This window comes from Gobio gobio (assembly GCF_949357685.1).
Source record: "Gobio gobio genome assembly, chromosome: 5".
Taxonomy (NCBI): domain Eukaryota; kingdom Metazoa; phylum Chordata; class Actinopteri; order Cypriniformes; family Gobionidae; genus Gobio; species Gobio gobio.
Genome location: NC_137101.1, coordinates 34,339,792 through 34,367,579, shown reverse-complemented (window position 1 = coordinate 34,367,579; position 27,788 = coordinate 34,339,792). Strand labels below are relative to the sequence as shown.

Genomic DNA, 27,788 nt, shown 5'->3' with positions numbered 1-27,788 from the left:
GTTCATCTCCCCGTTATGGTAAGAGGTGTGACCTTTCCGGGCAACGTGAGCTAAGCTGCTGTCGAATCACAACACGGGAACCGCTGGCACAATCAGAACTCGTTACGTATTTCTGAAGGAGGGACTTCATAGAATGAGGAAATTCTCAGGCCGTTTTGAGGACAGTGAAAACAGCAGTACACAGATAAGTAAATTGTGTGAAAAATACTGTGTTTTTTTACACATGAAACATGAACACATGTTATATTGCACACTGTAAACACAATCAAAGCTTCAAAAAAACACGAAAAACGGGACCTTTAAAGTTACTCGCTGCGTTCCAATTCGCCTACTTTTACTACGTCCTAAAAGTATGTACTCTTTTTGTGAAGAAAAAGTACATACTTTTGAGTGTGTAGCAGAAGAGTATGCAAGCTTTGGGACATACTACTTAGTCATCTTTAACAGACTCTGTTGCTTAGTTACATGCGTCCCGTCACCGTTTAAACTGCCTTGTCAATCATCGTCACAGTTCAAATCCTCCACATTCAATTTAAATTCCTACCGTATCGGACTCCTTTCATGTGTTTGCAAAGTTAATGGCCAAACATATCATTACAACAGTTCTCAATGCTGCTGCAGGTGAAGTATAATGTGGCTAACATTGAAGAAATATCTTTTTGTCAGGTTAAATACTGAAAATTGCTCACTCAAACCCCTTTATCTAATCCTCTCTACGTAACCGCCAGACTCGCATGACCGTCATGTTTGTAGTTTTACACTTTTTATCCGCGTTTGTAGTTCTAATCGAATCCTCGTCCATCTCGCAATGGGTTGTGGGCAATATCAGCCGTTAGAGTGCGCATCGATCTGCACTTCGAATTATGACCGGAAATAGTAGACCATCCGGGAATCTTTGGAATACTCTTTTCAACATACTACGATTTGGGACATACTAATTCGAATACTATTTAGTACGGATAGTATGCGAATTAGGACGCAGCGACAGTCTTTATAATGGCACCTGACTTTATGCACGCACAATCTTCTGCTGGCTGTGATTTATAAAGGGATTTTTATAAATCTGAATTTTTTTGTTTGTACGCAAAATCTAGCTTTTGTGCATACGTACACTTTTAGGGTGAAATCTATGGAAAGTTTTATAAATGAGGCCCCTGGAGTTTTGGTGTGAAGGCGGGTAAGTGTACATATTAAGTCTCTCATTAGCCATGTTTATTATTATTATTATTATTAATTAATGTGGTGTTATTAAGATCTATTCTTTCTTTTTGGTCTTATCTATATTTTAATTCCTAAATTAGAAAAATTGTCTTTATTGGAATGCCACATAATAATTCTGACAATTTACTGGGTCTTTCTTTTAATGCAAAAATTCACATTTTTAATATTTAGAGATAACCCTCATACTAAACAAAACTCATTTAAACACTCAAGAGCCGATTATCATTATTGTATGTATTTTAGAAAAATTGCCGTATCATCTGCTACCGTCATTTAAATTATTGGTAAAATTCACAGGTCAAGAAACAATGGTTTAAAACAGAATTTCTACCTCTTTGTCACACTCCAGCACATTAGGTGGCGCTCTACAGCTTTTATCGGTTTACAACTCGCCAGTAAATCCACCGCAGAAGAAGTTAATCCTGCGGGTGATGTGCTTCGGCTCAAGAAAGGTTTGCGTTTATAAGCGTTTAATGTGTTTAAATTGATACAAACCGTTCAGACAATATTATAGTACTAACATTCATTGTGTGATAAAGCGCATCCACACATAAGTAACAGAAAAGATGCGTCTTATTTTCTGTGGAGAGTGTTGATGTAAAATAATTGAATGTAAATGCAATGTGCATAACGTTATTCACATTGCTTTCATGCAATTTTTACTTCACTTTCTGATACAATCATCAAATATATTATTTAGAACAAATCAAAGTTGTTCAAATAAGTGAATATTTCCTGCTTAAAGTCGTTTATTCACAAATGACTGGTTTGATTCTCTTAAATATGTCTTTTCCTCTGGGGTTTGTGTGCAATAACTGGATAGCATTATATATTAGACAGGATTGGAGATTAATCAATCAAATCATAAATAAATATGCCACAATAAAAACAGTAACTTGCAAATCTTAATTTATTTCAGGACTGTGACAACACCTGCAATGGTGACAATTGCCTCACTCACACAATGTTGCACATTAAAATGGAAAATAATACAAATTATAGGGTATCTTGAGAGGCTAACTAAACAAATTGAAATAGTGATGCTTTCTCTCAAGTTCAACAAAGTTAGTTGAATTTTCTTGTCAAAATTAGTGATTGTCCATTGGCAATAATGCAGGCAGAATTTTGATTACGCACATGCTGTTCAAAACTATAAATGCAATGAGAACACAAACATGTGTAATAACTTTTACAAACCAGTAGCAAATGTTTTCTTGAGTGCAATATTAAATATGATCTACAAATCAATAACAATGTGAATCATATGCCTAAATATGAAATACTGTATAATAATTTGTATAATTCTGTATAATGTGTGTTCTAGTGTGTTGTAGGGCTGGACAATAATTAAATATCAATATATATTGCAATATAATTTTTTTCAATAACGGTGATATGATTTTTAAACACATTTAATATTTCGATATATACATAACAGCATTTCTCACTTACTTGACGTTCAGGGCGCAGCCGTCAAAAAGAGCAGTACAGGATTGGCTACTTGCTTGATGACGTACACCACAGAAATGCAGCTAGTGCTAAGCAGCAGTAGGAGGATCCAACAGTAGGATCCAACGCGGCAAGTTTTAGTTACAGAATGAGTACCCCTGACCGCAATACAAACATGACTGAACGAGCTTCCACAAGCAAGGAGAAAGCAAAAGAGAGGAAGGACTAATTGAGTGGCGTGGAAGTGGTTCGGCTATCTAAGATCTGGTATTAAACTTCAGGTTTCAGTGTTATGCGGGGTGTAACAATTCACCGATATAGATTGATGCATCGATCTAATGTCTAGCAATACAATGCATCAATGCCAAGCATTAAAAATCAATACGTGAAGGCTATTTATATATTCAAGAGGCACATTTGTTTTAACTCTCTCCACATTAGGGATGGGCGATATGGACTTAAAAATGTATCCCGATATTTTCTAGTATTTATTGCGATAAAGATATCAATGACGATAAATGTAGTATAATTCCCCATGTTTTTGGATACAAGTGAGAGCTGCATGCATTCTTGAGAGACTCAGAAAAACAAACAATGATCTAGTAAAACCTACCTGTCATCAAATAGGCTCCTATAATATAAATATATATATATATATATATATATATATATATATATATATATATATATATATATATATATATATATATATATATATATATATATATATATATATAATTTTTTTATTATTATTATTTCTTTTTTCATTTTTTTTATGTATAATTCCACACCAGCCTTTTCAGAAATGAAAAAGTTGCAGATATAATTGTCTTCTGTAAAAGTGCAGGTAATGTTTAAATAGTGCAACTGTGCTGAAAAACATCACACAATACAAACAATAATAATTCAAATCAATGACAAGTTTTACATGTAAACCGATTCTGTAGTTATTCATACACTCATGGTGCAAACAGTGATAAAAATAGCAGAAACAGCAAAAGTAATTATCCCAAAAATGTCTTCAGATTACAAAAAAGTTGAAAATAATGATTTAATGATAGAACTTCAGTAATTTGAGTTAATAATACCACAAATTCTTCTACTAATAAAAATAAACTGGACTAAGGAATAATGAGCTTCTGGGTTCATGAATATTAATCACGTTGTCAGCGCTCATTCAAACTGATTTGCTGAAATCAAAACACAGTAATAGGTGCACGCCAGCCAATGAGATTCCTGTTTGTGCATTCGTTTCTTCCTGTTCATGAAAGGCTGAATAATTCCAAATAAACGCCATTATTTTACAGAAAAATACAACAAAGGATATTGTTTACATGTAGCACATCAATTCTGTGTGGTATAAGACTCTCTCGCTCTCTCTTTGAGTGTGTGTGAAACACTGAGTGCTCTCAGTCGCGCGCCTCACACTAGTGTTTAATGTGCATCAAATACACTGCGCATTCATTTAGTTGAACTGAAATAGTATGCTTTACCGATCGATTGAGAAAGAGCGAATATCTTAAGTGCTCAGTCCATGTGCTCAGCGAGTGAAAATACATCTGTATGGTTCAGATTGCCCTCAGGTAGCCCCTCGTTTAGCTATTAACTCTTCCGCAGCTTCCGCCATAGTTGTTTTCGCTCTGCTCGTGAGATGCGGATTCAGTGCCATCCCGCTGCGCGTAGGACACCAAGTGCTGCGGGGGGCACCACAAGAAAATCTCTCTTCAACCCCCGTTCAGCTATACAAAGTGACGAACGCAGCCACCGCGGCCATCATAAAGTAATAACGCTTAGGGCATCAAGACGGCCAGCGGCGGCACTATGCGGATGGGTCGCGCCATCAACTAGGCTTTATCGTTATTATCACGGGAAGACAAATTCTTATCGTGGGGAGAATTTTTACCGGTATATCGCAAACGATAAGATATCGCCCATCCCTACTATACATTTTCACACAATGTCAGTCTATGAATTATTGCCAACGTGTTCATTCTCGTTTAAAAATGACCTTTCAGAGCTTGTGAAAGGCACTCGGACAGTGCTTCACGAAAGTTTATCATTTGCTCTTGTTTAAAGCCTTGCTGCGCGCACTCCTCTCAAACAGCACAATAAGGCCACTGAATTGAGTCTTCTTTTATTTATTTTTTTGTTTCAGTAGATAAAGGTCTGTGGTTTTGCTTATAAGGATAATATAGCACTGTGAATCGTTCTTAACACTGAAATTTAAAACTGTTAAAAGAAAAGGCTCAATAAACTGGGACATAGGAGCGCTGCACGCTGTGACATTGTGTTGCTTTAAGCGCATCATTCTGCACACAGGATGCGCATAAGTGCTTTGTGCCATTGAGGGTATGCACGTGACGTCACCGTAAGCTGGAGTGACTGAGGCTTTTATATAGTTCATATCGATATCAGAATTATATCGTATCGACCGAAATTAAGAAATATATCGTGATATAAATTTTGGCCATATCGTCCAGCCCTAGTGTGTTGTAGCGTTAGTTTTGAGTGTTTTTGGCTAATCGGGTAATTTGAGGCCTTTTTTGGGGGGGTCCCGAGACAAGTATGTACATGCTTTAATATTTCGTATTTAGACCACTTTTATAATTGATCACTATCAGGATGTGAAGAGAGCTTCAACCAGAAAAGCAAAACGCGTTTTTTTTTTTTTTGTTGCCTACCCTACCTTAAACTATCACTCTAGGGAGCTGTTGGGAATCACCCCGAGATTTAGTTTAGATTAATTTTACTTTCTGTTAATTATTCCTTTCTTAAACAGGACAGAGTGTGTGAACACGCAGAACTACTCCTGGTGAAGCAGGTGAGATCCACGTAACATACAAGATGGCGTTTATTAAAGAGGAGAGTGAAGAAATGAAGATTGAAGAAGTATTCAGTGTGAAACAAGAAGATACTGAGGAACAAATAGGTTGGTTTCATTCTCAAAGCTGAACTAAAAAATGTTTACGTTTAAAATGTTAATGTCTACAGAAATTAATGATATTTTTAAGAATGTCTTATGACTGTCCAACCCTCTACAATGCAAGTAAATCACTCGCATATGCTCCTGCTCCGGAGCAGGTTATGTTCCAGGGTTAGTTTGCTTAAAAGGTATTCAGATGTATTTTATATAATTAATATAGTTATTAATATAACCAAATTTGTTTCAGTTATATAATATACAATATTATATATTAATTCTAAAGAATTATAATAACAAATAAATTAATCATTTTAAATGTTAACGCAATTCAAATATATTTATTATTTATTTTATTGTCATTTCACACAGGGATCTGCATTCAAATAATTAGCATCAAACAAACAATATAATCCTTATGCTCAGTGAATAAAAATTACTTATTTAGAGAAAATATTGAAAAAATAGCACAGCCCGTAAATGCCCCATATGACCCTGCCAGTCATTACTGTAGATGATAATGTCATCCAGATAGGCAGATGCATGGGGCCAGAGAATGTGGTCCATGAGTGGCTGAAAAGTGTCCCGTGTCCCGAACAACCTGAAAGGAAGCATCTCAAATTGGTGTAATCCAAACAGCGTTGTGAAGGGACCTGCCAATATCCTTTTTGTTAAGTCCAATGTCAAATAAAAACGAGCCGTACCCAGCCGATAAAGCAACTCCTCAACCTGGGGCATTGGATATGCATCGACTTTACTGATCGGTTACACAGAATATTGGTACTTGGTATTACCGACGTAATTCGATCGGTGCCCTTAAAAGCACAGAGTTTGGTACCCAACCCTAGTACCCAGCCGATTAAGCAACTCCTCAACCTGGGGCATTGGATATTTACTGATCTGTAACACAGAATATTGCGCGCACACACAGATACACGGTCTCTCCAAGGTTGGAGTTAGTTTAGCTCCAGTTCTAACCAGAAAGTTTCCCAAAACATACTGATAACATGTGCTTTCTCTCAGTAAAGAGGTACAGACAGTATTCACCATAATTATTTAGTGTTTCAGTAAAAGGAAATTATATAATATAAAATGAAAGACAAATTCATATTTCATATCTGGAAGCCGGGCTAAGTGAAGTAAGCACTGTTACTTCACTCCTGGCATGTTTCTATCAAGTGTTTAGCGACACATCACACATCCCTAGGCCAGACCCTCAGTCACTCCTCAGAGACCAAATACAAACTTTAGAAAACATACAACCCCAAATCAGAAAAAGTTGGGACAGTATGGAAAACGCAAATAAATAAAAAAAAAGAAGTGATTTCTAAATTTACTTTGACTTGTATTTCATTGCAGACAGTATGAACACAAAATATTTCATGTTTTGTCTGGTCAACTTCAAGTCATTTGTAAATATGCATCCTTTCCTGTCATTCAGACCGGCAACACATTTCAAAAAAAGTTGGGACAGGAGCAATTTAGGGCTAGTAATGAGGTAAAATGGTTAAATAATGATGTGATTTGAAACAGGTGATGTCAACAGGTGATTGTAATTATGATTTGGTAAAAAGCAGCATCCAAGAAAGGTCTAATCCTCTAGGAGCAAAGATGGGCCGAGGATCGCCAGTTTACCAACAAATACGTGAGAAAATTATTGAAATGTTTAAAAACAATGTTCCTCAAAGAAAGATAGGAAGAGATTTGGATATTTCACATTCAACAGTGCATAACATAATTAAAAGATTCAAGGAATCTGGAGGAATTTCAGTGCGTAAAGGACAAGGGCGCAAGCCTAAGCTGAACAACCGTGATCTCCGATCCCTCAGGCGGCACTGCATCAAGAATCGTCATTCATCTATAAGCGATATCACCACATGGGCTCAGGACTACTTTGGCAAACCTTTGTCAAGTACCACAATACGTAGTTACATCCACAAATGCCAGTTAAAACTGTACTGTGCCAAAAGGAAGTCCTATGTTAACAGTGTCCAGAAGCGTCGTTGACTTCTCTGGGCTTGGAGGCATCTGGGATGGACCATCACACAGTGGAAATGTGTACTGTGGTCAGATGAATCAGTATTTGAGGTATTTTTTGGGAGGAATGGACGCCGTGTGCTCCGGACCAAAGAAGAAAAGGATCATCCAGACTGTTACCAGCAACAAGTCCAAAAGCCAGGGTCTGTCATGGTATGGGGTTGTGTCAGTGCCCTTGGCAAAGGTAACTTGCACTTCTGTGAAGGCACCATTAATGCTGAAAAGTACATAGAGATTTTGGAGCATAATATGCTGCCTTCAAGAAGACATCTTTTCCAGGGACGTCCATGCATATTTCAACAAGACAATACAAAACCACATTCTGCACACATTACAAAGTCCTGGCTGCGGAGGAAGAGGGTACGGGTACTTGACTGGCCTGCCTGCAGTCCCGACCTGTCTCCAATAGAGAATGTGTGGCGCATTTTAAAGCGCAAAATGCGAGAACGAAGACCCCGTACTGTTGCCGACCTTAACACTTGTTTGCAGGAAGAATGGGACAAAATTACACCTGAAACACTTCATCACTTGGTGTCTTCAGTCCCTAAACGTCTTTTAAGTGTTGTGAAAAGGAATGGCAACATAACAAAGTGGTAAATGCTTTACTGTCCCAACTTTTTTTGAAATGTGTTGCAGGTCTGAATGACAGGAAAGGATGCATATTTACAAATGACATGAAGTTGACCAGACAAAACATGAAATATTTTGTGTTCATATTGTCTGCAATGAAATACAAGTCAAAGTAAATTTAGAAATCACTTCTTTTTTTTTTTATTTGCGTTTTCCATACTGTCCCAACTTTTTCTGATTTGGGGTTGTATATGAAGAAACGAACAATCAGTGGTTCCATTGATTAAGTAAAATCATAACGGGAAAGAATCATTAAAAAAAACATAATAATAATCTGTGCGTGTGTGGGTATATATATGTGTGTATAGGTATATTGAAGCGGCAGTGGATTTCAGAATCCGCCCCTCTCAGTAGTCAATAGGAAATATCAGTTTACATTTAAAAAAATTCCTTTTTCCATTAACTGTAATAGAAAATTTTTGTATGCACATGGAGTCTGACAACAGCCGGTATGATCTGATCTCACCATCATCGAGTCCGTCCGGGTTTACATGAAGAAACAGAAAAATTCAAATTCATGATGCTTGGCTTTTGAGCTACATAAAAATCGGTTTATCAAAGTTCCAACGAATAATGGCAAATAAAGTAGTGGTGATAACGAAGCGCTGCTTTGTTAACCCTCTGAACCCAACGGACGTGCTGTTGCGTTCTGCTGTATTTTTCCACATGACACCGTAAATCAATTTAAAACACAGCCACAAGAGATATGTCTTTAAAAAGTGTACACAAATAAAAGTGGACACTTCAAGCTCACAATAAAAACTAAATGTTGTGCTTTTCGCTAAGTAAAGAAAACAAACAGGATACGCGTTCTCCCGTCTGTCTCCCCATGAAGAATGTCTTCATCGAAAGACTGGGTGATTAATGAAGTGGGCTATTAAGACGTGTAATATTTGGGGGAGCAGTGTGCATTTTGATGAGAAAATGTAATTCAAGTGTCGTACATGTAATTTGACTATATATCAGCATGTAAACTTGAAGCACAAACATCAGCCCAGCCCTTCCCATAATGAAATAAAGAAGACTTTTGAATGTTTTGTACATTAATAACCTCACACACTATGTGATAGCTTGCATGAAAACTGCTTTAACGATAAGTTGACTGCTTTTTGACAGTTCGAGTCCCGTGACAAGTATGACTATATGGGCGGTTTTGTTAAACAAGCTTTTGCCATTGCAGTAATGAAATCTCTTATTTTTTTCATCCTTACAATAATACCAGCATCATGTAGTACAAATGTTTACAGGCTTTCGGAATTGACGAATGGTTTCGTCTGTTTATTCAGCAGTATAAAACTTCAGATCAGGGTTTTTTTCTTGTTTACTTATTAGAGGTGCAGAACACCACACAGCAACTTTTCGGCATTGCAACTTTTCGGCATTGCACCAGGCAAAAATCGTAATCATTACAAAAAGTAAAGATGGCTCAAAAGTTCATTCAAATGGCTTGTTTTCCCCCACGGCATAAACGGATATGACATTTTTGTGGGTGTTCCCAATAATGCCGAACAAGTCTATGCCTTTCTCCACTGACGTTCTATGATGTTCAAAGTGTTTCTAAGGATACTGATTTTTTAGAAGGCAGCTGTCTGACTCTGAGATGGTGAATGGGAACATGGTTTGTGTAACATTAGCAACATATTATTAGCTGTTTGATAATGTAAATAAAGGTGACATGACAAGCAAAAGGCTAATCATATGTGACCCCGCCTGGGATATTTACACTGAGTGCAAATAGCTGTAGATGCTATTTACAAAGTGAAAATAGTGATATATTATATTTACACAAGTTCTTTGCAATATAAATAGTAATTAAATGTAATTTATACTTTATTTTGACAGATACATACTATTTGCACCTCAGTATTGTACATTAACAGGCTGCAATAATAATATAGTGTAAATGATTATAAATGGATAATTATATTATTAAATATTATTATTATTAAATGGATGCTGCCTTAAAGGGACAATAAAAGCTACACCTACCCCTAACCCTACCCAATAAATGTGTTTATTATTATTAAACATTTCGTTAGGCACTTTATTTCCACATTCAGAACATTTTCTTTTTTTTAATGAAAGTAAATGCCTTTCCGATGTGATTTGTGTTGAGAAAAGAGAGGAGAGCAAGCTCTGCAAAAGGCGGATTCGAACCCGTGTTGATCATGTCAAAACAATGATCCATTAGCCATATGCTTTACTGATTGCACCACTGAAGACGTTGAATTAGAAGCAGGTTTTTTATATGTTGTTTGGCAAAGCCAGGCATTGTTAGGCAGAGCTAGTGCGAATAGCACTTGCCAACAAGGCCCGCTATTTGCCCTTGGTGTGAATAGACAGTCCGTCTATTGTATTGTACTGGTCTTGTAGTTCACATGGGTAAGGTATTTTGGTGGTGGTGAATAAACATGGTCATCACACACTGTACAAAGTCCATTTTTGACCCACAAAAAAATCCTATTTAAGATCGGTTATATACAGGGTTCCCACTACTGGAAAACCTGGAAAATTGATGACAAATTTTCCAGTCCTGAAAAAAAAAAGAAGATTTTCTTTAGCTGAGTACAAAAGAGTTTATCAAAGGCCCAAACAATTACCGCTAGTTGCAGAAAGTGCAATGTTCAGGAATGCTGAGTTTTGACACATGAGAGAAGGATTTTGAATAATGATGTTTAGTCTTGTGTTGCCACTTTACCATTTCCAGTTTGATAAAGTTATTCACTGCTCAAATGTAGCGTATGTTAACTGGTAAGCAGTTATCTAAATACATAATTTTGTTATAAAGTCAGATTTGCGTGATATAAACTCGCAATTGCGTGTTACAAAAGCATACATTTTTGGTTTTGATCCTTTAAATGTTTTTAACTATTTCAATGTCTTTTGCTTTGTGACATTAAACTGGTTTCAACTTGTATTTGTCTTTTTCACCTTAGACCTGATGGCACTGAAAGAGGAGGGTCAAGAGCTGAATGATATGGAAGAGAGAGATCATTATGAAAAACATGATTTCATGACTGGACAAAGGTCTACACCAGTTGAAAAGAGCTCTCAAAAAAGAGCTGAAAAGACAGGAATTAAAAAGTATTTTACCTGCCAACAGTGTGGAAAGAGTTTTGATCAACGTGGAAACCTTCAAGTTCACATGAGACTTCACACTGGAGAGAAGCCTTACTCCTGTCAACAATGTGGAAAGAGTTTCTCTCAAAAAGGAAAACTTAAAGTCCACATGAGAATTCACACTGGAGAGAAGCCTTACTCCTGTCAACAATGTGGAAAACGTTTCTCTCAAAAAGGAAAACTTAAAGTCCACATGAGAATTCACACTGGAGAGTGTCCTTTCACCTGCCAACAGTGTGGAAAGCGTTTCAGTGAAAAGGGAAACCTTAAAGTTCACATGAGAATTCACACTGGAGGGAGCTCGTTCACCTGCCAACGGTGTGGAAAGAGTTTCACTCAAAAAGGAAACCTTAAAGCTCACATGAGAATTCACACTGGAGAGAAGCCTTACTCCTGTCAACAATGTGGAAAGAGTTTCACTCAAAAAGGAAAACTTAAAGTCCACATGAGAATTCACACTGGAGAGTGTCCTTTCACCTGCCAACAGTGTGGAAAGAGTTTCAGTGAAAAGGGAAACCTTAAAGCTCACATGAGAATTCACACTGGAGGGAGCTCGTTCACCTGCCAACAGTGTGGAAAGAGTTTCATTCAAAAAGGAAACCTTAAAGCTCACATGAGAATTCACACCGGAAAGAAGCCTCATACCTGCAAACTCTGTGGGAAGAGCTTCACACGGGAACTAGGCCTTCGATGTCACATGCAAGTTCACACTGGAGAAAAGCTGTTCGTATGTGGTCAGTGTGGAAAGAGTTTCACACGCAAAGCGACCCTTGAGACCCACAGAAGAGTTCACACTGGAGAGAAGCCGTTCGTATGTGCTCAGTGTGGAAAAAGTTTCATAGATAAACAAAATCTTAATCAGCACATGAGGATTCACTCCAGACCGAAGTGCTTTAAATGTCGTCAGTGCGGACGTACATTCAAAGGCATGAAGTGGCTTGAGAATCATGTAATAACTCACAATGGAGAGAAGCCTTTCATGTGCCATCACTGTGGAAAGAGTTTTACAATTGAAGAAAAGCTTCAAACTCACATGAGACTTCACACTGGAAAGAGGCCTTTCACATGTCTTCAGCGTGAGAAGTTTCTCGTACCAAAGAGTCATGAAACGCCATTTGCAAACTCGCTCTGGAGGAAAGAAATTTCATTGTGATCAGTGTAATAAAAAATTTCTTTTGCCATTACACTTAAAGATACACCTGAAAAGTCACACAGATTTGAGACCCTATTCGTGTTCTTTGTGTGGAAAGAGTTTCACAAGGCTTTGCAATTTAAGATGGCTCCAGAAAACACGTATGTGTGTAAAATTAAGGCTACGCTCACGCTTCAAATGAATGCGGGACAAAACAAATGTCTGCTCAATCCTTGTTTATTTTTTTTAACAATTTAAAATATATGAGCGACATTTAATTAATCAGTAAATATCTTCATATTTATGAAAGTTGCTCTTTTTTGTGTGATTGTAGTCGAACCAATACATTTTGGGTTTATTTTTTACCCTATTCATCTGACCCACCGTTTTATCCTTAAAGGTAGGGTAGGTAGGATTTGGTTAAAAAAAGTTTTTTCCAAATTTGTTTAAACTTTCTTTATATATCAATACATAATTAAAATGTAAGTACTCAGAAAAAGAAAGTATAAAAATTGAGTGTCTGTAGACCTCTCACGACTGTTTTAAAGACAGCTCATTATTTCCATTCACTCCACCTTCTCCCTTCTGGGCTCTTTCCAAAGCCACGTCCCCAAAACACATGAACGCGCTACGCCGACCACGATCAGCTAAAGGCGCATTATTTACCCGAGACGAGCGGAGAACAAGTGCATGTAGTGACATCATGTCAGAATCACATGTAATAAAAAATCTAACTTTATCATTATGAATATAAACAAATAAGATGTCTTTTAGTACTCACTATCAAGCTAGAATAACGATACTGGTAAAAGTTTAAAATACACACACAACACAGTGTCTACGACACACACAGATACAAGATAAAAACATCAACATAAACATTGGTAGAGTATATATAAACAAACCAAGGGCCGAAATAAAGGTGCAGGTAAAGTTCCCGGTGAACATGGTAAAAGAGTTCAGACAGAGGGTAGTAGCTAAAGCTAACTTAGTTCTAAAAAAAGTTCCTGGATGCGGTGTACTAGCTTTTACACATGCATTTTGTTATCTAAAGTTACATTTTGCGAAATTCAACACGACTGCGATCAACTTGAGCTAGGCATATTGAGTATTTATCATCTCTACTAATGGTTCTCTAAGTGTATAACATTGTAACTTTATGCTAAGTAATGTTATGTTAGCTATATTAGGCAGCTACGTGTGCTAGTGAGACATGCTTCATGAAAACATAAACCAAAAAAATGTATAATCAAAATGAAAGATTACCTGTCCGGCAGAAATACAGCCTCGTGAACTCCTCAAATCAAACGGGTGCGCCAGGGTTGCCAGGTTTTCACAACAAAATCCGGCCAATTGCTACTCAAAACTAGCCCAAAACAAGCCCAATCGTGTTTCTCCGGTAAAAATCGCGTTTGGGGGGTAAAATATGTCATTTTGGTAGTGCTGCCTGCTAAAATTCGCAAATCCCGGGGCAAAATATCACATAATTGGGGTCGCTTCAACCCGCGGACATGAAAAACAGCCCGCGGCAACAGTGTTTGAAGTAGCCCGACTTGGCAACACTGGGGCGTGCGCATGTGGGCAGATCCTGGAGCAAAAGCGGCGGTAGCCATGGTAGCAAGAGAGAGTGACAGTCGCCCAAGCCAATCACTTGTTTCGGCCCGAACTAAAATAATGAGCGTTGTTTATTGCAGATTAAAAAGTCTAGAGTCACTCGATTTTTATACTCTTTTTTTCAGAGTACTTAAATTTTAATTATGTATTGACATATAAAGAAAGTTTAAACAAATTTGGACAAAAGTGTTTTAGATCATTCTTACCTACACCACCTTTAAAGATATTTTTTATTACGAAAAATCAATATCGTTATTTCTTGAATGTTATTTTTTTAATGCAAAAATTTTCATCTACAAACAAAAGTGGCTTTAATCTCCTTTGTTTTCTTTTCCTTGTTGAATTTAACTCATGTTTCATCCCTCAGGCTTATAAATAACAAAAAAAAAGCATTATGATGAATTATTCAAAGATATTTAACCATGTCATTGTGCTTTTTCCTGTGTACATTATCTCAAACACCATGGGTTTGCGTACATTGTAGTACATGTTTTCTGTTATTTTGTCATTATAGCGTCACTGAAGAAACTAGACCACTAGCTAACAAACATACAGGAAGCAGTTTATCCTTTCCAGAATGTTTAATTCTATGATCCTTATTTATTAAACTGAAATATGTCATCTTTATCACTTAACCAGATATAATAGACATTAAAAATACTATTTTTTATTTTACACACCTTTATATTTAGGTGCAGTTTCACAAAACATGGTTTGATGGCAAACCATGTAGGACAATGACGGAAAACTCATCCACTGTTAGTGTTCCACCCTGTTATGCTCAGAGTCATTTTTAAATAATAATTTGACAGCAGCATTAAATGTTTTGCATACTTATGTCTTATTTTGGGAGGTGAGCAGCATTAACAGCATATACAGTATATGTTTTTGAACATTTTTAAAAAATGATTATTTACCATCCTGTTGGCAAAAATGGGTACAAGTACCTGTTCTTTATAATCAAGACACTCTCTTCATTAATAATTTTTTTGTTATTGTTTCAAGAATATAAAAAAAATACCATGATGGCATAAGGGACATATACTATCCAAGAAAAGCTCATTATTATTTAACATTTACATTATTAACATTTTGTGATAAATATTTGATACACTGACGATATAGCAGGTTTGCCCACTTACAAAGCATGTAGAAGTCTGCAATTTTTATCATAGGTAAACTGTGAGTGATGGAATCTAAAACAAAAATCCAGAAAATCACATTGTATGATTTTTAAGTAATTAATTTGCATTTTATTGCATGACATAAGTATTTGATACAGCAGAAAAGCAGAACTTAATATTTGGTACAGAAACCTTTGTTTGCAATTACAGAGATCATGCATTTCCTGTAGTTCTTGACCAGGTTTGCACACACTGTAGCAGGGATTTTGCCCCACTCCTCCATACAGACCTTCTCCAGTTCCTTCAGGTTTCGGGGCTGTCGCTGGGCAATATGGACTTTCAGCTCCCTCCAAAGATTTTCTATTGGGTTCAGGTCTGGAGACTGGCTAGGCCACTCCAGGAGCTTGAGATGCTTCTTACGGAGCCACTCCTTAGTTGCCATGCTGAAAGACCCAGCCACGACCCATCTTCAATGCTCTTACTGAGGGAAGGAGGTTGTTGGCCAAGATCTCGCGATACATGGCCCCATCCATCCTCCCCTCAATACGGTCCAGTCGTCCTGTCCCTTTTGCAGAAAAGCATCCCCAAAGCAGGGCTCCAGACTGCGACTAAAACGGTCGCATTTGCGACCAAATATATACATTTGCGAGTGATATTTTTGCTGAGATCGCCATTGGCGACCATTCTGTGATGAGTAGCCCATCACATCTTTTGTTGTTGTTGACGTAATAAAATGAGACGATGCACAGCAAAGTTACAACAGAAAAAACCTCACTGAGTCTGAGCCCCAAAATACGCGTCAGAAACGGATGTCGAAATGCTTTTTCAAAGCCCTCATCTCTATCGAGCAACAATGCTGACGGCTGTGCCAGCCTGAGAGAGATCGAAATCAATGGAGACGTGTCAATGAATGAACATCCAAGTACCCTACTCTACTTGTAAAAGTACAGGAAGGCAAGTGTCTATTTCGTGCACACAATGGCCCTCATTTATCAAAAGTGCGTACACAAAATTTCCAGCGTACACCCAAAACCACGGTGACTTTTGAGATTTATCAATATGGACGTTGGCGTACAGCACGCTCAAATCCTACGCCAGCTCAGGAGGTGGTGTACGCACGTTTTTGAGTTAGTGCGAAAATGCGCAGAAAAACAATTCCTTACACTACAAAACGCACTGACAAAGATATGCTATATTAAGACCCACTGTAAAAAACAACATCAACAACAAATAAAGCCCTATTCGCACGGGATAAGTAGGCTATTATCTGGGGACCTCGTGTGATTTAGAAATTACTCCCCCACATCTGAATTTTGCGTGGCACATTCGCACGGGATAAGCTGTGATTTTACTCGAATTTACTGACTTATCTCCCGGATATGATGTTACTTGAAAATGTTTTTTCATTATATAGCTGTATGAAATTATAAACAGTCGTATCGATATCATTTTGATTGTTTTATAGTAATACAAATAATTTCGTTCAGTTAGAGAACAGACGCAATTAAAAAACTTAACTAAGCAATATAATAACAATATACGGCGGAAGATTCAGTTTCAAAGCTAAATGTAAAAGTGCCCATTTAAGCGAGTTGTCATTGTACTGTTCTGTTTTTGTGTTTTTCATTAAGAATAATATTAAACACACCATTCAAGCAATTTACTCCCAAATTGTGCTCATTCTAAAGTGAAAGTAGTAGCCTATAATCCGCGCGGCCGCACGGAAATTCATAACGGTGCACATATGCAGCCTAGCTTCATTCTTCGTGAAAGATAAAGATAGAAATGCTCACAGGACACAAAAACCTTGCAAAAATTATATACGATCCGCCTAATCCCGGCCAAATAGATGCCGATTTGCACGGGACTAATATTGTCACAGGACCTCGGTGTTCGGCGAAATATGGTAGGTAATTTGCGGGGGAATTTTTACTTTACATATTACAGACATGGCCGATTCGCACGGGATTAAGATCACAGACATTCTCTGCGATTATTACAAATCACCAGAGGTCCCACATATACTAATCCCGTGCGAATAAGTAATTATAAACTTCAGTGTTTATTTTTGTGCAACATGGACTTCAATGTTTAATTTGTGTGACTTTACCAAAGCATTTGATTTGTAGGCATATGTATTCCTCCAGTTGCGAGCCTGTGCGCTTTACCTGACGGTTCAAGGTTAGGCCCGGCAGAACTGGGACTGAAAATAATTCAGACTGACAAAATAATAAAAATGGCATTCTTCTTCTTTTAAATAATAATACAATAAATAATAATAATAACGACATTCTTCTTCTAAATAACAATAAGCGTCATTAATAATACAAATCATAATAATAATAATAAGAATCTTACAAATTGTCATGCAATTATATTAATGTGAATGAATGGTACTCCACATCACATCATCATCACTATTGTACACCCCAATACATGTGATGTGATACGAAATTAAATGCATATTATTTCAAAATATGTGCTGTAAAATAATGAATTGTGATAGGTAATTTCTCATCCAAACAGCTATTTAAACTGGATTTCCACCGTACACCTTTTTGTGGGCGCCTTTAATCCCACTCTTTAAACTCCCAAATAAAACAATTTAGTTTTTTTTCCACTTCCCTGGTGATGGTCTCGATCTGCACGTCAGAGAAGTTTCGCTTCATTGCCGTCTTCTGTGTGTCCATGGCGTAAAATAAGGGCGTGGGCAGTGTTGCCACAGTTACTTTGAAAAAGTAATCTGATTACTGATTACTCCTTTAAAAAGTAACTTAGTTACTTTACAGATTACTTGATTTTAAAAGTAACTAAGTTAGATTACAAGTTACTTCATTAGTTACATTCAGCAGCTGCTAATAACACCCCCGCCGCCTCAACATAAAAATCACAACTGTTTTTGCCAACACTTACTTTATTGGAAGTGCACAACAGTAACATCAAAAATACCTCCTGACATTTTAAGTTGAACTTAAAAACTATTTCCTGGAGGAAAAAAAGAATAAAAATAAAATAAAGATAGTCTTATAAAAAATAAAATAAAGACAGTCTTTCTTTACCTGACATGTCCAAACTTACCATTTATAATGTACATTGTTTATAAATGTAACTATTACATTCTTTTTAACATGTTTTATGAACATTGGACCTGTTGTTCACAGCATTAGAGCAACAAGGAGTGGTTTTACAAAACAAAACAAGTGTATAACACCACAGGCTGATATCATGTCTACTTTTGTTACTAATCACATGCTATGAGTGAAACAGTGGAGTGGGGCGAGTAAACCAGAGGTTGTACCTCATTAAAAGAAGCTTCTCAAACCTCTTGTCAGAAAGTCTATTTCTTCTAGGCGTGAGCACCAAACCTCCCAGACTGAAAAGCCGCTCCACAGGAGCACTTGATGGAGTTGGAGTATTATATTTCAAGAAAATGTTCTTTATGTTTGAAAACTGATGCAGAATCTGAAGGTCATAGGCTGACCTCAGGTAGTCCATGACTTCATTTTCTGCAGAGTAGGTCTCCTCTGGCTCTGCCTCAAAAGTGAAAAAGTCGATCTCACCTCGGCTGGCAGATGTGGTGGCCACACTGGCAGAGCTCTGGGCTGCAGGAACAGTTGTGCGGCGGCATTCTGCTGTCAGAAGCTCTTTTACTCGCTCCCTCCTACTTGCATCTCTCAGCCATCGGAGTTTGAATTGTGGACAACTGACAGCTGCAAGAAGGGCATCTTTGTCGTCCAGCACACCAGCAAAACGAGTTTGAACAGCCTGAAAAATATAATTGATATGTTTATGCCTACAAGGCCAACTATTTATTATGTCATTGAATTACTTGCAAACCATGCCTAATATGGGATTAATATTATGCATTTAATTTTGTTTTAAGTTACTTATTGACATTTGTATTTGTTTTAATCTTCTTTTGCAATGATAATGAATATTCTGTTCCATCCATGTTCATGAATAATGTGATGCAAGAAATTTTAACTAGCTTAAAATATGGAACATACCTGCACTATGGCATCTGGAAGGCCTGCAGTCATCCTGGAGAGGGTGTCTTTCACAGCCAGGGTCTTCTGCGTCAGAACTTCAAGTGTGGGTAGTAAGGTCCCATAAGGACAGTCGCCTTGTAAAATGTCCAGTGCTGTAGTCAGAGGCTTCATGGCTGTGCAGTACTCATGCAGGAACTGGTACTCTTGGTCTTTGAAGCACTTAACTCTCAGATTGGTGCTCAGAGTATTCAGCTCACTCATGGGGATTTCTGCAATTCTCTGTACAGCATCAAAAAAAGAATTCCACCTTGTGGATGTTGGTACCAGGAGCTTTCTTTTGCTGACTTCCTCCACTGTTTCTGATGCAAGGGTAGATCTACTTGATTTGGTCCAAAGAGCTGCACATTTTGCTGTGCTGCTCCTATACACAGCCTTGCTCTCTGCATTGGAAGTTAAATATTTCTCCACATAATTTGTGCAAATGAGGTTGATGGTATGTGAAGCACACCTGTGGTGCGGGGGAAGAGACAGCTGGCCATCACTTTCATCCTCAGCTGAGAGGATTTCTGACAGATCTAAAAAAGTGACATCATCATCATCTGTGGGGGTGGACTCTCCCTCCTCCGTATCATCATCGGACTCTGTGACGGGCTGATAAACTTTAAACGCCTTAACAAAGTTGGATCCATTATCAGTCACTGTTGCAACTACTTTGTTGAGTAGTCCATATGTAGAGTGAATATTTTCGATTTCTGCACCAATAACATCATGCGTGTGTCTACCGCGAATTCTCCTACATGCCAATGCAGCCTTGTTGCGCTCTAATGTGGATCTACTGATCCAGTGGAGCGTTACTCCCATATAACTTCTGTTGTTAGCGGTCCAAATATCCGCGGTAGTTGACACAAAGTCGACCTCATTCAGCGCGGCCTTCAGATTTCTCTCCATCACTGCATACTCCTTCTCCATGTAAGAAGAAAAGGCTGTTCTGTGAGGCAGCTCGGCATTAACAGTAGTAGGGATCTTGTTTATAATGGCACGAAACGAGGGCGAGTCAACAGTGTTTAATGGCAGCATTTCCTCTACAACATACTGCCCGACCAACTTCTTCAACTCTTCCCCACTTACTGGTTTTGCACTGAAGTCCAGCTTTTGTTGTTTGGGTGGTGGCGGCAGTGGGGGACCTCTTGCTTTCCGCTTCGCACCTGGTGGGACTTGCTCTGTAAGTTTGACTGTGCAGTGCTGCGACTCCAAGTGTTTCTTCAAATTTGACGTAGTGTTTTTGTAGCTAGATAGCACTTTGTCGCCACCAGCACAGAGTGTACAACGAACTTTAATATTGCCATCATTAGCTGACACAAACTCAAAATAGTGACTGTATTTCCAGCTAGAAAACGCGCATCTCTCTCCTCCCTCCATTCTCGTTTAGTTTTTGTCGCTGCGTGTGTATTACACGTGACGTCACGTGAACTGTCCTCATGCTGAAAACGTGACTTGTTGCATACGTGACTTCTCTCCCCGAGACGGAAGAAGAAAGCAAAAATATATATTTTTACTAAGGAAAATGATACAAAATAGTAACGCACAGTGACTTGGAAAAGTTACTTTAATCTGATTACTGGTTTGGAAATAGTAACGCGATAGATTACTCGTTACTGGAAAAAGTGGTCACATTAGAGTAACGCGTTACTAAGTAACGCGTTACCGGCATCACTGGGCGTGGGGGAGGCAGAGACTTGAATATATAGGGGCGTGTTATTCTAATGATCGTTTTCAGCCGCGGCATTTATCAAGGGCAGGTTTTGCGTACGCCTGGATTTCAGAGGTGCGCACAGCTTCATAAATCAGGCGGTGAGAGGAGTGTAAGCATAATCTTACGCCAACATATCCGCCCGTTTTTACGCAAGATTGATAAATGAGGGCCAATGTGGTTAACCACAACAGATAAACATGTAAGCTGTGTGGACGCCAACTAATCAGTAACAATTCTCGTTTTTAATTGATACTGATATGGATTCTTATCTCAATATATTTTACTCATATATTTTAAACTTTTCTGTTACTGCCTTAACTTCACAGGAATACGCAAAACGTATCACCGCCCTTCCTGAAGGGCTATTTTAAATAGTGAATAAAATTCCTTTCTTGCTTTGCATTGTTGACTCTCTTAACTTGTTATCGGAAGGAAAAATAAGATCACGGATGTTTTTGATCATGCTTATTTGTCCGCGGTGAAGTTTAGCAGATGTATGTGTGTGCGTGGATATGTTTGAGTGTGTTTGTGATGAGCAGATCGCGGTTATATCCGCAGGTCAGGCGGACCAAATAATAAAACATAACATTGTAATTAATTGCGGGTGGATGAGAGATAAATAATTAATATGTTGATATTATTAAAGACACGGAACGCTTATTTCACTGTAAAATGCAACAAACACCTCCTAGTGGACAGTATATAAAACACAAAGGAAAAACCCTACATGAGATATTGCTTAAAGGTCCTGTTCTTCGTGATCCCATTTTTCAAACTTTAGTTAGTGTGTAATGTTGCTGTTAGAGCATAAATAATACCTGTAAAATTATAAAGCTCAAAGTTCAATGCCAAGCGAGATATTTTATTTAACAGAAGTTCCCTTTCAAAGCCTACAGCGAACGGCCGGTTTGGACTACATCCTGGTACATCCTGCTTTAATTACGTCAGTAGAACAGTTTGTTGACTAACCTCCGCCCATAAGAATACGCAAAAAAGGGGCGTGGTCTTGTTGCTCTCCCACGTGGAGAAGAGGAAGTGTTGAGTTAGGTTGCGTTTGTAGAGTGTGTTTGTCGCCAAGTCGTCGAGACGCTGTTATTTTCATCCCGGAGTCAAATCACCTTTCTTTGGCCAGGGACGCTGTAGTTTGAGCACATGCATCTCCCCGTTATGGTAAGAGGCGTGACCTTTCCGGGCAACGTGCGCTAAGCTGCTGCCAAATCACAACACGGGAACCGCTGGCACAATCAGAACTCGTTACGTATTTCTGAAGGAGGGACTTTCATAGAACAGGGAAATCTTTCAAGACGTTTTTAGGACAGTGAAAACAGCGGTATACAGATAAGTAAATTGTGTGAAAAATACTGTTTTTTTACACACGAAACATGAACACGTTATATTGCACACTGTAAACACAATCAAAGCTTAAAAAAAACAGGAAAAACGGGACCTTTAATAATTTAACAGTTTTACCTAAAAAATATACACTAACTTAATAGAAATTATTCTGATAAGAATTTTCCAACATAGTGATTGGAAATATATGTTTAAAACTTTTTTCTTCAGGTAATAATTTGCTGAATTTACCAAATTAACAAAAGGAAGGAAAGTTGTGTGTGTGTGGTGTTGTTAAAATGTTAAAGGGGTGGTACAACACATTCTTTTGAAGGCTTGATTGTGTTTGTGGGGTGCACTGTAACATGGGTTCATGCTTCGTAAAAAAAAAAAAATTGCATTATTTTTCATATATTTGACCTTTATTCTACACTGCTCTGTCCCTCCTTGTAAAACGGTCTGATGGTTTACGGGTTGTATGAAGCCAGTCCCTCAAAAATATGCAATGGGCTCAGATTGGTTAGCTGGCCCAGTGTGTTGTGATTCGCTAACCGCAGTGCACGTTTGTCGGAAACGTCCCGCCCCTTACCTTTACCCGGAGGCTGTGCTTTGGTCAGTATTAGAAACAATAAAACCATACCAATTTGAGCCCGAATCAGACCCAGACAATTTTAGTGAAGATGATCGAGCAGAACCTGTTCAGTCCTCAAGAGTAAAGACTGCGGATCTATAGTGATCGTTACTGAATGGCACTGTTTCTTTTGTATTTTTAGAACGATTATAGCCAAATATCTGTTGCAAGAACTATTAACCCAAAACGAACACTAAATATTGGCTTTACTAGTAAGTTAGCCAAATCACACACAGAACCATGTTTAGCATGCCTGCAGATAAACAATACATAAAAGCTCTAATCAAAGAATAATTTACATTAATGCCAAGTTCGCTCTTGAGATTTTAACGCTAATGTTTGTAACGTTAGGTGTTCGACGGATAACGTTAAGTATGAATGAGCATTTAACAGACTGGTTTGCAGAACAGCGTTGTCATTTGTTTACTTCCTTGCTACAACGTACAATTAACCTATTACAGGAAAACACATCGATGAAAAATAAATCAGACTTACAGGTTGTGGCCCATAAACAGCTTCTGTTTGTAAATCCATCTTTCAGGACAAGCCGTTCTGCAAATCCTGCATTGAACTCGTGAAGATGGTTGAAGTTTTCCTCCGTGAAATGTGCAGCGCGCGCGAACAAAGCAAGTACCCCAGACCTGCAATCCGGATGAAAATAACAGCGTTTTGTAGGCATTGCAGCAACACCACTCCAGCCTAACTATATCACAACAGTGCCGCGATACAAAATGGAATCAGCGTTTTGAATCGCCAAATTTCAGCAGTTTGGCGGTTTGACACGCGATCCGAATCATGATTCGGCTCATTGATTCATAACGCTTCGAAGCTTCATGATGCCTTGTTTTGAAATCGTCATCACTATGTAAGTCGTTATTTAAGGGTTTTTTTGCACACAAAAACTATTCTCGCCAATTTATAAAATTATTTTAGAACCACTGTAGTGAGATAGACGTTGTAACGACGTCTTTAGTACCTTTTAAGGGTCTTGAGAGTGTAAAGTGCCATTGTGCCAATGGAGGCCTTTCAGAGCCATCAGATTTCAACTAAAATATCTTCATTTCTGTTCCGAAGATGAAGGGAGGTCTTACGGGTGTCGAACGACATGAGGGTAAGTAATTAACGACATAATTTTCATTTTTGGGTGAACTAACCCTTTAAAAGCAAATATCTCAAAAAAGACAATTTTTTTTTTACAAAAACAGTTGCCTTAATGAGCTAAAAGTGCAATTCAGCACGCCCATATAATTGCTCAAGAAAATTCAAAACACGTTTATTCTTTTGTGGCACTTATAAAATAGTTTGGCGCCTAACTTTTTCCCTTATAGAAGCCAATGGCTCCTTAATTGATATTTTTGTCTGGAGCCCTGCAAAGAATGATGTTTCCACCTCCATGCTTCACGGTTGAGATGATGTTTTTGGGGTTGTACTCATCCTTCTTCTTCCTCCAAACACGGCGAGTGGAGTTTAGACCAAGCTGCTCTGTCTCCTCCATGCCACGTGTGTAGCGGCAGCAGTGCTGCGCCAGCTGTCTGGAGGTGAACCTGCCGGTCAGCTGCTCATCAGTGAGGCCTCAGATGCCCTGCTGTTGCTCCAGCTCCCTCCTTTTCACCTCACTCGGCAGAGCCACATCTCCCTCGTCCCAGACGAAAATGGAGGCAGAGAGCTTTGCCATAAACAGGCCGTTAGAGCAGGTGGCTGTCAGTGTGCAGACCTGCAGTGAAGCGGCACATGAAGTGCCACACATCAAGATGAACCACAAGATCACTCCAGCCGCTGAACATGGCAGCTGCTCTGGGTGTTCCCACAGAAGAGCAGCAGTCAACACATACAGGAGAGTGGGGGGAGTGACTCCAGCCACCTCAAACCTCCTCACCAGGCCTGTGGTTATGGGCTGCAGTCCCTGACCCTCATGTGAGGTGAGCACAGACATGAGGACCTGTCTGTGCTCATTGCCCACATTGGTGACCCAGGCTGCGGTCCCAGCTGCATCTCCCGGCAGTTTTTTGGCCACCTGTTGTCGAAAAAAAACGAACAATTCAAAGAGCTCCAAACATGCCTTACATGTACAAAGAATCAAATCTATATGTGCAGTTTTATTTAAAATAATCTGTGATTAATATGTTACCTGTTTTGTGGAGTCCATTTTCAGAAGGGACCCAAAGACAGAGGTGACCCTGGCTTTTAGCTCACTATAACGGGACCGGACATCCTCCACGTGGGCAGAGATGAGTCACTTGGCAGTTGGTACAGGTGGCATCGGAGGTGGAGGTGTTATGGGCCGTGTGATGGTACCCTGGAACGGGTCACATGCAGACAGGTACTGCAAGGTCCTCCCCACCCAATCTCTCACTATGCTGTTCGCAAAGTTTGTGATATAACATTGTGGTACTGTTGCCAAGAGAGCACTCCCTCATCAATTTTGCCACATGCACATCGAAAGAGAACCTGTTAAAACAAACAGACAAACCAAGGCAAAGTTTATTAAAGTTAATAAAAAATATATAATTCTAGAGAAAAGGTGTGATGTTTCCTACACACACAAAAAAACTGGGCTCAATGGGGGGTTGTTAACTCCTGAATAGGTGGCGGGTATAACTGCTAGATCAGTTTGTAGGACCACATCCTGTAGGGCATCCACAAACACAGCGGCCAGGTGAAGAACACATCCGGCGATGCTGGAGGTTGATGATACTGCAGACGTGGCTGGGGAGGGTACCGCCACATCTGAAGTTTGTCAGTCAGCACTGCTCTTCTACCCTGGCTTTGAAAGAGAGGGAGCAGCCGATCCACTCGTGTTGTTCCGTTGGAAGGGAACGCTTCCAGGCCGCAAGGATAACAACCTATACACACAAAAAAAAGTTATACAAGAATAATAAATTATTATATTATTATTAATAATATAATATATATATAAATATATATATAGATATATATATATATATATATATATATGAAGCATACTTCTGGTGTGAAAACTGTACCTCCGAAGCCGCTGACAGCAGCCTTTGAGTGGTTCTTTACTCCAAGCGAGGTGAGTGGATCGGCGCTGAAGGTGATGGAACACAATTTTAATTTTGTAATTAATACTAATGATTTAATTATTTTCAGTTAATAGGCATTTATGATTACTTAATACCATATGATGTTAGTAAACAAAACACCCTGTGGCTCCACCTCCATGGCTGAAGCCAGAAGATCTTCGTCTGTTGTCTCTGAGTGCAGAAAATTGACAGTGTTATTTATAATTGCATTAGAATGTGCATAGAATTACGCCAGGTATAGATCTAAAAACTCACCGTGTGCTGTGGCTGGCTGGGAATGGGAGCTTTGGGTGGAATGAGGAGAAGCCAGACGTGAACAGTGCGCGGCAGGCTGGGATGCAATTTTCTTCTGGTCCCTCTGCAAGATGTATCTCTTCAGGGCAACCATCTCGCTGCCTGCACTTGAGTCCTTGTTCTTAATGAACTCCACATAGCTGCATAAGAAACAAAATAATATACAAAAAATGCATAGAAACAGCAATACAATTAACAATCTAGCAGAGACATATCTTACTTTTTCCTCTGCCTGTCCTTGGCCTCATAGAGCTCTTTGTAGTTGCTCTTCCTGTGGACCCCAAAGCCCACCAGACAGTCACCCTCACAGCCAGGTAACGTTCCTTCTCTCTGTCTGCGAACTTTGATGTGTGAGCATACTTGAGAAAGGTATCTTTGTTAGCCATGAGGGCACCTCTGTCCAACCTGCCAGCCTTGCGCTCCCGCTGATGCCCAGACAGGACCATGATGGAGTAACCAAGGTCATTCTCCAGCATCCACTTGATGGTTTTCCCCCTGTCTTGACCAAACTGGATGCCACTTTGACTTGCCACCAGCAGGTCATCAGAGAGATCCCGTCCACCCTGGATAATCCTGACCTTGGCCTCCTCAGCGCAGGCTTAGGGTCCTTTGACACAAAGGGCACCCCTTAGCCACTTGTGAAAGGTGGACATTCTCAACAGTGGCTGCCTTCTTAGACAGCCTCAGCACCAGCTCTCCAGCCTCAAAATGAAGCTTAGGCTTACTTTCCATTCTGTGCACAATACACTGAAAACCTGAAACTTTTCTGCTCCTTGGTTCACCGTTGGACCATTCTCAAAGAACAAATCAAGAATTTTACACTTAAGGCATTGTCACCAACCAGGTGGGAGTGCAGAGTTGAAGCTGTGAAAGCTGTCCGCTACCAGCTGCCTGAAATTGGGAAGGCATTAACTGCTCTAAAGGAGTACGCTGCTGAGAAACGAGATGCAGATGTTGTCTCTACAGCTGAAAGCATCTGCCAGGAGCTGCAGAAATGGCCTTTTGTGGTAAGTACCATAGTGTTGTACAATGTGTTGATCCAGATAAACAAAGTGAGTAAGATCCTGCAGAGCCCCAAAGTTTCAGTCGAGACAGTGAGGGAAGAAATCAGAGCTGTGAAATAATTCCTTCAGGAACAGCTTGAGTATGAGGGAACAGAGCAAACTCAGTCAACAGTAGGGTTGGGTATCGTTTGGGTTTTTTTCGATTCCGGTGCCAAACCGATACTTTTAAAACGGTACTGGTGCCTAAACGGTGCCTGAACCGATACTTTAAAAAAAAGGCCACAAAACGGGGTGGATGACATTAAATAGCTTTTTATTTTATTTATTTTTTATTTAAATTGAACCATTTATTAAAAGTTTAATGTATACTTAAATAAATAAATAAATAAATACAAAACACAATTTACTTATTTACAAATTCACAGTAAAACCTAAGCCACCTAACCCAACTACAACAAGCCTAATATAACTCTAAATAACAGTTACAGTAATAA

General features: G+C 38.9%; 2 protein-coding genes across 3 annotated transcripts in view; both read left to right on the top strand.

The window, feature by feature from the left end:
* Positions 1-27,788, top strand: part of LOC307127021 (uncharacterized protein) — a 369,345-nt gene that overhangs the window by 78,320 nt on the left and 263,237 nt on the right. The gene's annotated exons all lie outside the window — the stretch shown is intronic.
* LOC307126200 (uncharacterized protein) lies at positions 1,624-14,942 on the top strand. Of its 2 annotated transcripts, none has more exons than XM_079816627.1 (3): positions 1,624-1,673; positions 5,450-5,599; positions 11,194-14,942. In XM_079816627.1, the coding sequence occupies exons 2-3, from the start codon at positions 5,515-5,517 to the stop codon at positions 12,528-12,530; spliced, it is 1,422 nt and encodes a 473-aa protein (XP_079672753.1). In that variant the 5' UTR covers positions 1,624-1,673; positions 5,450-5,514; the 3' UTR covers positions 12,531-14,942. The 2 variants fall into 2 exon arrangements, with proteins under 2 accessions (XP_079672753.1, XP_079672754.1); XM_079816628.1 differs by having other exon boundaries at positions 1,625-1,673; positions 5,450-5,491; positions 11,194-14,496.